Below are 13,957 nucleotides of genomic sequence, written 5' to 3' on the forward strand. Positions count from 1 at the left end.
ACAAAGAAGCCTTGTAAAAATAAATAACAGAACAAACTAAAAGACAAAGAAGTGATCGATAGCAAACTTTGTTTCTCTCTCTTAAATCTCTCTCTTAAATGATAGAACACATCTAACCACCAACAGTTTAATACTTAGTTTGACCAAAAAACAAATATACTCTTCTACTTGTATCAATGGATTTGTTGTTAATATATTCAGGTTTAACACAAATTCTTTCCCACTACCATAAACTCCACAGCTTTTAACTCCAATCTTTGTCATTATCCACATTATCGCTTAATATTAATAATAATAATCATTATAATATTCAATTTTTATATAGTACTTTATACTAGCAATAGGTCTCAAAGCCCTTTACAGATGTTAAATTACCCCTGGTCAATGATAACTTGTCCCAGAGGCAATCCCTCCAGTCGGCTGCAGTTATAAACTGTGCCCAATGACTTAACCAATTGTCCACCACGCTTTCTATCATCTCTATCATTGGTTCATTACACAGCGTTATAAAGGAACTTTTATTGGATAGATACAAATATATATACATATAGATACGGTTACATCTCTATGTTCCGACATCTCTATGTTTCAACGTCTCTATGTTAGGACATAAATAAATAATTCAGTACAATTCTTTTTATCCAAAAGATCGTTTGTACAAAGAAAACAAGTTTTCAAACCCCAATATTTTTGTAACCAACATTTTTTTGGACCAAATTTTCAGGACCAAAATCCTCCCCCCCCCCCCAAGGAACAAAAAATGTGACCCTAAATTTGTTGTGACCCAAACAGTGCTTGTGACCAAAAATTGCTTTTGACCCCAAAATTTGTTTGTAGTGTACTCCAAATTTTGTGGACAAAAATTCTTTGGACCAAACTTTGGGACCAAAAAAGGTTACTGCAAGCAGCCTATTTTTTGTTTGTTTATTTGCACGTAAAAATATAAACATGAAAATCAAAAGCTAAATAAATACAGTAAGAGAAAAATCCAGTAAAATGTTTCAGTATATTAAGTTGCACTAAAGGAGGCTTATAATGGAAAGTCAAAAGGTACATACATCGTCAACCATGATAAAAGACTTACAAATATATGCCCTCATTTGCGCAGGCCACTGCCCCCCCCCCAAAAAATAAAAAAAAAATATGGTAGGCCTACAACATAGTTTGATCTAAATCTAAACACATTTTATTCAAAAATTAATTCGGCCAAAAACAATTTTGGTCCCAAAAATGTGAGTACCAAAAAAGTTCGGGTCAAAAGCACTGTTTTGGTCATCACAAACTTTGGGTCACATTTTTGTTTTGTTTTTCTTGAAAAAAAAGTTTTTCCGAAAAAGTTTGGTCCGAAAAATGTTAGTCCAAAAAAATTAAGTCCCCAAAAAATTTGGTCACAAAAATATTGGGGTCACAAAACTACTTTTCTTGGTACAAACAAATTTATGGATAAAAAAAAAAATTGCTCTGAATTTTTTCTTTTTGTCGGAACATAGAGACGTCGGAACATAGAGACGTCGGAACATAGGGATGTCACCATAGATATGAATACCCACAGGTATTAGATATTTCTTTAAAAAATGAAATTTACCGATGAAAAGAGTTTTCATAAAAAATTTTAAAAAAGTATGGTTATTCACAGCTAAGGGTTTTCAATGACTTACATAATACACAGATCTGGATCAAATGCAGAAAAGACTATTCTTCTCTTGCTAGCATATTTATAAACCACATCCAGCAGCGAGTCCAACAAATGACTTCGGTTACCAGCTTCAGACTCCTGATTGCCATACTGTTAATAGAAAACAAATTCATAAAGCATTCAACTCTCACTGGAGCAAATAATAGCACAAAACAGCTGTAGATGCAATATTAATGACACTGCTAAACCATAGCATAGCTTACTTTGCATAAATATATAAAGATTAGGGCTACAGAAAGACCCTAACAGGTAAATACAAATCCCACAGCAGTTTGTTACACCTTAGATCCTTTGGACTCCTCCCATCCACCCCCCCCCCCCCACCCCGGCCCTCCCCTTCTCCCAGAGTGTTTCTACTGGAACTTACATTTCAAAATACTTTAGAGATGGAGTTATTCAACTTTTGCAAACCTAAACTGAGATTGTACTAATTAGAGGTTTTGTTTTCCATTCCATCACACTATAGCCTGTCATCAATTAAATTCTTAATTCTGGGTAATTTTTAATACCTGGGTATGCCAACAAAACAAGCTCTGCTTCAACATATAATTATAAATCAAATAAATTATACACACCCTTCAGTATATAAATATGGTTAGTATGCTTCTTATTACCATTCTTAAGTGTTTTATCCAATTCATCATTCTGTGTCCCACAATGAAAACCAAGATTATGTCATGCCTTATTTTGGCCAACTATTGATCTTAAAATGCTACTACCAGATTGTGAGCAATTCAACATAATATGCAGATTTATATCTTACCTCGTCGGTCATGGGGTACTTGACTTCAATATGAAATGCCAAATCCTCATTAACACTTTCTAAAGCCTGCAGAAATAGAAAACAAACAAGTCATTACATAAAGCTACAGTTTAATTTACTGCTCTTATCATCCTTCCATTCTGAGGTTCAAATATTAGAAACGAGCTTTATTTCTCAACAGTTACAGTGGCGCAGTTGGTAGTTCCCAGTAACAGGGAGAGAGAGACAAATGGCATGTCTGGGTTCAAACCCCAGTCAAGGCAGTTTGCTTTTGCTGTTCTTATACCTCTTGCTTCCATTAGGAACCTTAAATATTAGAAACGAGCATTATTTCTCAACAGTTACAGTGGCGCAGTTGGTAGTTCCCAGTAACAGGGAGAGAGAGACAAATGGCATGTCTGGGTTCAAACCCCAGTCAAGGCAGTTTGCTTTTGCTGTTCTTATACCTCTTGCTTCCATTAGGAACCTTAAATATTAGAAACGAGCATTATTTCTCAACAGTTACAGTGGCGCAGTTGGTAGTTCCCTGTAACAGGGAGAGAGAGACAAATGGCATGTCTGGGTTCAAACCCCAGTCAAGGCAGTTTGCTTTTGCTGTTCTTATACCTCTTGCTTCCATTAGGAACCTTAAATATTAGAAACGAGCATAATTGCTCAACAGTTACAGTGGCGCAGTTGGTAGTTCCCAGTAACAGGGAGAGAGAGACAAATGGCATGTCTGGGTTCAAACCCCAGTCAAGGCAGTTTGCTTTTGCTGTTCTTATACCTTTGCTTCCATTAGGAACCTTAAATATTAGAAACGAGCATTATTTCTCAACAGTTACAGTGGCGCAGTTGGTAGTTCCCAGTAACAGGGAGAGAGAGACAAATGGCATGTCTGGGTTCAAACCCCAGTCAAGGCAGTTTGCTTTTGCTGTTCTTATACCTCTTGCTTCCATTAGGAACCTTAAATATTAGAAACGAGCATTATTTCTCAACAGTTACAGTGGCGCAGTTGGTAGTTCCCTGTAACAGGGAGAGAGAGACAAATGGCATGTCTGGGTTCAAACCCCAGTCAAGGCAGTTTGCTTTTGCTGTTCTTATACCTCTTGCTTCCATTAGGAACCTTAAATATTAGAAACGAGCATAATTGCTCAACAGTTACAGTGGCGCAGTTGGTAGTTCCCAGTAACAGGGAGAGAGAGACAAATGGCATGTCTGGGTTCAAACCCCAGTCAAGGCAGTTTGCTTTTGCTGTTCTTATACCTTTGCTTCCATTAGGAACCTTAAATATTAGAAACGAGCATTATTTCTCAACAGTTACAGTGGCGCAGTTGGTAGTTCCCAGTAACAGGGAGAGAGAGACAAATGGCATGTCTGGGTTCAAACCCCAGTCAAGGCAGTTTGCTTTTGCTGTTCTTATACCTCTTGCTTCCATTAGGAACCTTAAATATTAGAAACGAGCATTATTTCTCAACAGTTACAGTGGCGCAGTTGGTAGTTCCCTGTAACAGGGAGAGAGAGACAAATGGCATGTCTGGGTTCAAACCCCAGTCAAGGCAGTTTGCTTTTGCTGTTCTTATACCTCTTGCTTCCATAAGGAACCTTAAATATTAGAAACGAGCATTATTTCTCAACAGTTACAGTGGCGCAGTTGGTAGTTCCCTGTAACAGGGAGAGAGAGACAAATGGCATGTCTGGGTTCAAACCCCAGTCAAGGCAGTTTGCTTTTGCTGTTCTTATACCTCTTGCTTCCACTAGGAACCTTAAATATTAGAAACGAGCATTATTTCTCAACAGTTACAGTGGTGCAGTTGGTAGTTCCCTGTAACAGGGAGAGAGAGACAAATGGCATGTCTGGGTTCAAACCCCAGTCAAGGCAGTTTGCTTTTGCTGTTCTTTTACCTCTTGCTTCCATTAGGAACCTTAAATATTAGAAACGAGCATTATTTCTCAACAGTTACAGTGGCGCAGTTGGTAGTTCCCTGTAACAGGGAGAGAGAGACAAATGGCATGTCTGGGTTCAAACCCCAGTCAATGCAGTTTGCTTTTGCTGTTCTTATACCTCTTGCTTCCATAAGGAACGTTAAATATTAGAAACGAGCATTATTTCTCAACAGTTACAGTGGCGCAGTTGGTAGTTCCCAGTAACAGGGAGAGAGAGACAAATGGCATGTCTGGGTTCAAACCCCAGTCAAGGCAGTTTGCTTTTGCTGTTCTTATACCTCTTGCTTCCATTAGGAACCTTAAATATTAGAAACGAGCATTATTTCTCAACAGTTACAGTGGCGCAGTTGGTAGTTCCCTGTAACAGGGAGAGAGAGACAAATGGCATGTCTGGGTTCAAACCCCAGTCAAGGCAGTTTGCTTTTGCTGTTCTTATACCTCTTGCTTCCATTAGGAACCTTAAATATTAGAAACGAGCATAATTGCTCAACAGTTACAGTGGCGCAGTTGGTAGTTCCCAGTAACAGGGAGAGAGAGACAAATGGCATGTCTGGGTTCAAACCCCAGTCAAGGCAGTTTGCTTTTGCTGTTCTTATACCTTTGCCTCCCTTAGGAACCTTAAATATTAGAAACGAGCATTATTTCTCAACAGTTACAGTGGCGCAGTTGGTAGTTCCCAGTAACAGGGAGAGAGAGACAAATGGCATGTCTGGGTTCAAACCCCAGTCAAGGCAGTTTGCTTTTGCTGTTCTTATACCTCTTGCTTCCATTAGGAACCTTAAATATTAGAAACGAGCATTATTTCTCAACAGTTACAGTGGCGCAGTTGGTAGTTCCCTGTAACAGGGAGAGAGAGACAAATGGCATGTCTGGGTTCAAACCCCAGTCAAGGCAGTTTGCTTTTGCTGTTCTTATACCTCTTGCTTCCATAAGGAACCTTAAATATTAGAAACGAGCATTATTTCTCAACAGTTACAGTGGCGCAGTTGGTAGTTCCCTGTAACAGGGAGAGAGAGACAAATGGCATGTCTGGGTTCAAACCCCAGTCAAGGCAGTTTGCTTTTGCTGTTCTTATACCTCTTGCTTCCACTAGGAACCTTAAATATTAGAAACGAGCATTATTTCTCAACAGTTACAGTGGTGCAGTTGGTAGTTCCCTGTAACAGGGAGAGAGAGACAAATGGCATGTCTGGGTTCAAACCCCAGTCAAGGCAGTTTGCTTTTGCTGTTCTTTTACCTCTTGCTTCCATTAGGAACCTTAAATATTAGAAACGAGCATTATTTCTCAACAGTTACAGTGGCGCAGTTGGTAGTTCCCTGTAACAGGGAGAGAGAGACAAATGGCATGTCTGGGTTCAAACCCCAGTCAATGCAGTTTGCTTTTGCTGTTCTTATACCTCTTGCTTCCATAAGGAACGTTAAATATTAGAAACGAGCATTATTTCTCAACAGTTACAGTGGCGCAGTTGGTAGTTCCCTGTAACAGGGAGAGAGAGACAAATGGCATGTCTGGGTTCAAACCCCAGTCAAGGCAGTTTGCTTTTGCTGTTCTTATACCTCTTGCTTCCATTAGGAACCTTAAATATTAGAAACGAGCATTATTTCTCAACAGTTACAGTGGCGCAGTTGGTAGTTCCCTGTAACAGGGAGAGAGAGACAAATGGCATGTCTGGGTTCAAACCCCAGTCAAGGCAGTTTGCTTTTTCTGTTCATATACCTCTTGCTTCCATTAGGAACCTTAAATATTAGAAACGAGCATTATTTCTCAACAGTTACAGTGGTGCAGTTGGTAGTTCCCTGTATCAGGGAGAGAGAGACAAATTGCATGTCTGGGGTTCAATTCCAGGTAGAGGCTTTTACTTGGAGAAGGTGGAAGTATAAATATAAGAAACAAAGTTAAGCCATTGGGAACCAAAATGGTGTAATGGGTAGCTCCACTGCCTTTGGATCATTGGATCTTCCTGTCGGTGTGGGTTCAAGTCCTGGTAAGCAGTAGCTGCAAAAGGACTCTACTGGATGGGATTGGTCCACAGTTGTGCGGCCTCCCTCCCCCCTGACAAGGTTCCCAAGCGGTCACGACGAGTTGCGCGGATTCTCTCCCCCTGACAAGGTTCCCCCCCCCCACCAGGGGGAAAATCTTTTGGAGAAAATGTACTGTCCCCACAATGTACTGTTCTAATGCATGCTAAAATGCTGTTCTACCTTATGGTCTGGTGGTAGAGCAAAGAAATTTGCAGCACAAGATCCCTGGTTCAGTCCCGACTACAACTCCTTTTGCAAGAAGTTGCAGGCTATGTCGAGAGACACAAAGAAGACACGACACAAAACATTTTGAATGTCTTCCCATTTTTGTATTGATGTTACAGGAGGGAATGATATATCTTCATGTAATATTTAACAATTATTAAAAATTAAAAAAGGCTTGTATATAAAAATAAAAAAATTCTAATTTTGCATTTGTCATTAACATAATTAATCTCACCATTCCCTTACATGGATAGGTCAATTTTGCCAACTTATGACCCTATGGCAGGATGAAATGTACGGGACAGAACTTTTCACCCCACTTTTGAGTAAAAAAATAAACTTTAAGATCTATTTTGGGGGGGCTTTAACATTATCTAACACTAAAGAAACATAAAGATGTATGGGAATGAAATAACCTCTTCATTTAGTTATAACCAACATTTCCAGTAGTACTGTATATGAATTATTTCTGTTAACCAGCCTTGATGCCTTGGATATTTTTTTGCATTTCCAGGTGGCCTCAGATGCAATTTGATGCAATATAGCGCACTTCAACACCCACTCCATTTTGTAAATAATTTTGCATTTTCACCTGGCCTTAGATGCAATTGGTGCTCCATATGAGATTTTTTCTAGGGTTCTTCTAGTCATTATGCAGCATCCACTAATCAAGTATGATGTCAAACCAGGATGACCTTGTTGAGTTTACAAGCCAAGGTAACACACAAACATACTTACACAGACACATACAAAACACAAGCAAACTTACAAACACCCACACACACTTACACATGCGCACATGATTTTTCAAGGAATCATTCAGGATAATAAAACTATTACCTCCTGGACTGTAGGTAGAGGTCTATGATCAACAGATATCTCTCCCGGCTCCAGAAAAGAACACTTCCAATCTAAAACAAAAAATAAAATTGAAATTAGCTTCTTTACATCCAAACTGCAGCACATACAGCAAAAGTATAAGAACTAAAACCTGAAATTTCTGGTGTAATGCGATTTAGAAACATTCTTAAGTGTGTGTTTGTTTCTGTGTCATTGGGAATGAGATTTAGAGACATTCTTAGGTGTGTGTACGTTTCTGTGTCATTGGGAATGAGATTTAGAAACATTCTTAGGTGTGTGTACGTTTCTGTGTCATTGTGGAATGTGATTTAGAAACATTCTTATGTGTGTGTACGTTTCTGTGTCATTGTAGAATGAGATTTAGAAACATTCTTATGTGTGTGTACGTTTCTGTGTCATTGTGGAATGAGATTTAGAAACATTCTTATGTGTGTGTACGTTTCTGTGTCATTGTGGAATGAGATTTAGAAACATTCTTAGGTGTGTGTACGTTTCTGTGTCATTGGGAATGAGATTTAGAAACATTCTTAGGTGTGTGTACGTTTCTGTGTCATTGTGGAATGAGATTTAGAAACATTCTTAGGTGTGTGTACGTTTCTGTGTCATTGTGGAATGTGATTTAGAAACATTCTTATGTGTGTGTACGTTTCTGTGTCATTGTGGAATGAGATTTAGAAACATTCTTAGGTGTGTGTACGTTTCTGTGTCATTGTGGAATGTGATTTAGAAACATTCTTAGGTGTGTGTACGTTTCTGTGTCATTGTGGAATGAGATTTAGAAACATTCTTAGGTGTGTGTACGTTTCTGTGTCATTGTGGAATGAGATTTAGAAACATTCTTATGTGTGTGTACGTTTCTGTGTCATTGTGGAATGAGATTTAGAAACATTCTTAGGTGTGTGTACGTTTCTGTGTCATTGTGGAATGAGATTTAGAAACATTCTTAGGTGTGTGTACCTTTCTGTGTCATTGTGGAATGAGATTTAGAAACATTCTTATGTGTGTGTACGTTTCTGTGTCATTGTGGAATGAGATTTAGAAACATTCTTAGGTGTGTGTACGTTTCTGTGTCATTGTGGAATGAGATTTAGAAACATTCTTAGGTGCGTGTACGTTTCTGTGTCATTGTGGAATGTGATTTAGAAACATTCTTAGGTGCGTGTACGTTTCTGTGTCATTGTGGAATGTGATTTAGAAACATTCTTAGGTGCGTGTACGTTTCTGTGTCATTGTGGAATGAGATTTAGAAACATTCTTAGGTGCGTGTACGTTTCTGTGTCATTGTGGAATGAGATTTAGAAACATTCTTAGGTGTGTGTACGTTTCTGTGTCATTGTGGAATGAGATTTAGAAACATTCTTATGTGTGTGTACGTTTCTGTGTCATTGTGGAATGTGATTTAGAAACATTCTTAGGTGTGTGTACGTTTCTGTGTCATTGTGGAATGAGATTTAGAAACATTCTTAGGTGTGTGTACGTTTCTGTGTCATTGTGGAATGAGATTTAGAAACATTCTTATGTGTGTGTACGTTTCTGTGTCATTGTGGAATGAGATTTAGAAACATTCTTATGTGTGTGTACGTTTCTGTGTCATTGTGGAATGAGATTTAGAAACATTCTTAGGTGTGTGTACCTTTCTGTGTCATTGTGGAATGAGATTTAGAAACATTCTTATGTGTGTGTACGTTTCTGTGTCATTGTGGAATGAGATTTAGAAACATTCTTATGTGTGTGTACGTTTCTGTGTCATTGTGGAATGAGATTTAGAAACATTCTTAGGTGTGTGTACGTTTCTGTGTCATTGTGGAATGAGATTTAGAAACATTCTTAGGTGTGTGTACGTTTCTGTGTCATTGTGGAATGAGATTTAGAAACATTCTTAGGTGTGTGTACGTTTCTGTGTCATTGTGGAATGTGATTTAGAAACATTCTTATGTGTGTGTACGTTTCTGTGTCATTGTGGAATGAGATTTAGAAACATTCTTATGTGTGTGTACGTTTCTGTGTCATTGTGGAATGAGATTTAGAAACATTCTTATGTGTGTGTACGTTTCTGTGTCATTGTGGAATGAGATTTAGAAACATTCTTAGGTGTGTGTACGTTTCTGTGTCATTGGGAATGAGATTTAGAAACATTCTTAGGTGTGTGTACGTTTCTGTGTCATTGTGGAATGAGATTTAGAAACATTCTTAGGTGTGTGTACGTTTCTGTGTCATTGTGGAATGTGATTTAGAAACATTCTTATGTGTGTGTACGTTTCTGTGTCATTGTGGAATGAGATTTAGAAACATTCTTATGTGTGTGTACGTTTCTGTGTCATTGTGGAATGAGATTTAGAAACATTCTTATGTGTGTGTACGTTTCTGTGTCATTGTGGAATGAGATTTAGAAACATTCTTATGTGTGTGTACGTTTCTGTGTCATTGTGGAATGAGATTTAGAAACATTCTTATGTGTGTGTACGTTTCTGTGTCATTGTAGAATGAGATTTAGAAACATTCTTATGTGTGTGTACGTTTCTGTGTCATTGTGGAATGAGATTTAGAAACATTCTTATGTGTGTGTACGTTTCTGTGTCATTGTGGAATGAGATTTAGAAACATTCTTAGGTGTGTGTACGTTTCTGTGTCATTGGGAATGAGATTTAGAAACATTCTTAGGTGTGTGTACGTTTCTGTGTCATTGTGGAATGAGATTTAGAAACATTCTTAGGTGTGTGTACGTTTCTGTGTCATTGTGGAATGTGATTTAGAAACATTCTTATGTGTGTGTACGTTTCTGTGTCATTGTGGAATGAGATTTAGAAACATTCTTATGTGTGTGTACGTTTCTGTGTCATTGTGGAATGAGATTTAGAAACATTCTTAGGTGTGTGTACGTTTCTGTGTCATTGGGAATGAGATTTAGAAACATTCTTATGTGTGTGTACGTTTCTGTGTCATTGTGGAATGAGATTTAGAAACATTCTTATGTGTGTGTACATTTCTGTGTCATTGTGGAATGAGATTTAGAAACATTCTTAGGTGTGTGTACGTTTCTGTGTCATTGTGGAATGTGATTTAGAAACATTCTTAGGTGTGTGTACGTTTCTGTGTCATTGTGGAATGTGATTTAGAAACATTCTTAGGTGTGTGTACGTTTCTGTGTCATTGTGGAATGAGATTTAGAAACATTCTTAGGTGTGTGTACGTTTCTGTGTCATTGTGGAATGAGATTTAGAAACATTCTTAGGTGTGTGTACGTTTCTGTGTCATTGGGAATGTGCTTTAGAAACATTCTTAGGAGTGTGTACGGTTCTGTGTGATCGTTAATTTTGGCCGCAAAGTTTAACTTCCAGTTATCACCAATCTCCACCTCTACATGGCTTTAAGATTGCGTGCATAGTTGAATTTCAAACTGTTTGTTTTGATACACTCCACATACAGACATGACCAGCAACTTATTAACATGGTGCCTAGATCACACATAATTATATATACATTAGCTTGCCTTTGCATAAGGTTTATAAAAGGTATTTGTCATTAACACATAGTCAGTGCTACAGATTAACCATCACCAGTATACCTGCATTATTAATCACAAGAATTTCACAACTATTCATCAACCTATACACAGAGATAAGAGAACAGTGCCAAATGTGTTACACTGTTAAGGTGTACAGGAGACTGATTCTGTCAATATTTCTGTATGTCTCTCTGTCTGTTACCTAAGTAAGACTCTGGCATTACAATAAAGAGTAACCTACAGTAGGTACAGTAAGATTAACACCTATACCATATAGAGTAAAGTGAAAGTCACACATGCATTTTATAATGTCTTTGCCACACTCTGGTGTTACCATATAGAGTAACCTAGGTAAGATTCACACCTATACCATATAGGGTAAATCAGAGTCACACCTGCATTTTATAATGTCTTTTCCACACTCTGGTGTTACCGTATAGAGTAACCTACAGTAGGTAAGATTAACACATATACCATATAGAGTAAAGTGAGTCACACCTGCATTTTATGTCTTTACCACACTCTGGTGTTACCGTATAGAGTAACCTACAGTAGGTAAGATTAACACCTATACCATATAGAGTAAAGTGAGAGTCACACATGCATTTTATAATGTCTTTGCCACACTCTGGTGTTACAATATAGAGTAACCTAGGTAAGATTAACACCTATACCATATTGAGTTAAGTGAGAGTCACACATGCATTTTATAATGTCTTTGCCACACTCTGGTGTTACAATATAGAGTAACCCAGGTAAGATTCACACCTGTACCATATAGAGTACCCTAGGTAAGATTCACACCCATACCAAGTACAATAAAGTGAGAGTCACACCTGCATTATATAATGTCTTTACCACACTCTGGTGTTACCATAAAGAGTAACCTAGGTAAGATTAATACCTATACCATATAGAGTAAAGTGAGAGTCACACCTGCATTTTATAATGTCTTTACCACACTCTGGTGTTACCATATAGAGTAACCTAGGTAAGATTCACACCTATACCAAATAGGGTAAATCAGAGTCACACCTGCATTTTATAATGTCTTTTCCACACTCTGGTGTTACCGTATAGAGTAACCTACAGTAGGTAAGATTAACACATATACCATATAGAGTAAAGTGAGAGTCACACCTGCATTTTATAATGTCTTTACCACACTCTGGTGTTACCGTATAGAGTAACCTAGGTAAGATTAACACATATACCATATAGAGTAAAGTGAGAGTCACACCTGCGTTTTATAATGTCTTTTCCACACTCTGGTGTTACCATATAGAGTAACCTACAGTAGGTAAGATTAACACATATACCATATAGAGTAAAGTGAGAGTCACACCTGCATTTTATAATGTCTTTACCACACTCTGGTGTTACCGTATAGAGTAACCTAGGTAAGATTAACACATATACCATATAGAGTAAAGTGAGAGTCACACCTGCGTTTTATAATGTCTTTTCCACACTCTGGTGTTACAATATAGAGTAACCTAGGTAAGATTAACACATATACCATATAGAGTAAAGTGAGAGTCACACCTGCGTTTTATAATGTCTTTTCCACACTCTGGTGTTACAATATAGAGTAACCTAGGTAAGATTAACACATATACCATATAGAGTAAAGTGAGAGTCACACCTGCGTTTTATAATGTCTTTTCCACACTCTGGTGTTACCGTATAGAGTAACCTAGGTAAGATTCACACCTATACCATATAGAGTAAAGTGAGAGTCACACCTGCATTTTATAATGTCTTTGCCACACTTTTGTGTTACCATATAGAGTAACCTAGGTAAGATAAACACATATACCATATAGAGTAAAGTGAGAGTCACACCTGCAGTTTATAATGTCTTTACCACACTCTGGTGTTACCATAAAGAGTAACCTACAGTAGGTAAGATTCACACATATATCATATAGAGTAAAGTGAGAGTCACACCTGCATTTTATAATGTCTTTACCACACTCTGGTGTTACCATAAAGAGTAACCTAGGTAAGATTAACACATATACCATATAGAGTAAAGTGAGAGTCACACCTGCGTTTTATAATGTCTTTACCACACTCTGGTGTTACCATAAAGAGTAACCTAGGTAAGATTAACACATATACCATATAGAGTAAAGTGAGAGTCACACCTGCGTTTTATAATGTCTTTTCCACACTCTGGTGTTACCGTATAGAGTAACCTAGGTAAGATTAACACCTATACCATATAGAGTAAAGTGAGAGTCACACCTGCATTTTATAATGTCTTTGCCACACTTTTGTGTTACCATATAGAGTAACCTAGGTAAGATAAACACATATACCATATAGAGTAAAGTGAGAGTCACACCTGCAGTTTATAATGTCTTTACCACACTCTGGTGTTACCATAAAGAGTAACCTACAGTAGGTAAGATTAACACATATACCATATAGAGTAAAGTGAGAGTCACACCTGCGTTTTATGTCTTTTCCACACTCTGGTGTTACCATATAGAGTAACCTACAGTAGGTAAGATTAACACATATACCATATAGAGTAAAGTGAGAGTCACACCTGCGTTTTATGTCTTTTCCACACTCTGGTGTTACCATATAGAGTAACCTACAGTAGGTAAGATTCACACATATATCATATAGAGTAAAGTGAGAGTCACACCTGCATTTTATAATGTCTTTTCCACACTCTGGTGTTACCATATAGAGTAACCTAGGTAAGAGTCTGTATTGAATGCTTCTACCAAGGTATGTATGGAATGCCCCTATCAATAGTCTGTATGGATAGCCTAAAGAAATTATTGATCTTTTACAACTGAAAAAAAGCAAATAAACCATAAAACATCATGATGATATTTGCATGCAATTCCTATGTAGCATTATTTATTATTTCCTATTTAGAGATATTGCTAGTTGCATTTGTCCCTATTTGTACCATAAGTAAACTTGAAGCTCACATGTG

The 13,957-nt window shown here is 37.7% G+C and overlaps 1 protein-coding gene across 3 annotated transcripts in view; it reads right to left on the minus strand.

The window, feature by feature from the left end:
* LOC139963391 (glycerophosphocholine phosphodiesterase GPCPD1-like) overlaps positions 1 to 13,957 on the minus strand; it is a 38,798-nt gene that overhangs the window by 7,101 nt on the left and 17,740 nt on the right. For all 3 annotated transcript variants that reach the window (XM_071964102.1, XM_071964103.1, XM_071964101.1), the window contains exons 10-12: positions 7,473 to 7,543; positions 2,460 to 2,525; positions 1,659 to 1,786 (exon numbers count right to left, since the gene is read on the minus strand). In XM_071964102.1, coding sequence (XP_071820203.1) covers positions 1,659 to 1,786; positions 2,460 to 2,525; positions 7,473 to 7,543 — 265 coding nt within the window. The remainder of the gene's footprint in view (positions 1 to 1,658; positions 1,787 to 2,459; positions 2,526 to 7,472; positions 7,544 to 13,957) is intronic.

Source organism: Apostichopus japonicus, chromosome 22 (genome assembly GCF_037975245.1).
Source record: "Apostichopus japonicus isolate 1M-3 chromosome 22, ASM3797524v1, whole genome shotgun sequence".
Lineage (NCBI taxonomy): Eukaryota > Metazoa > Echinodermata > Holothuroidea > Aspidochirotida > Stichopodidae > Apostichopus > Apostichopus japonicus.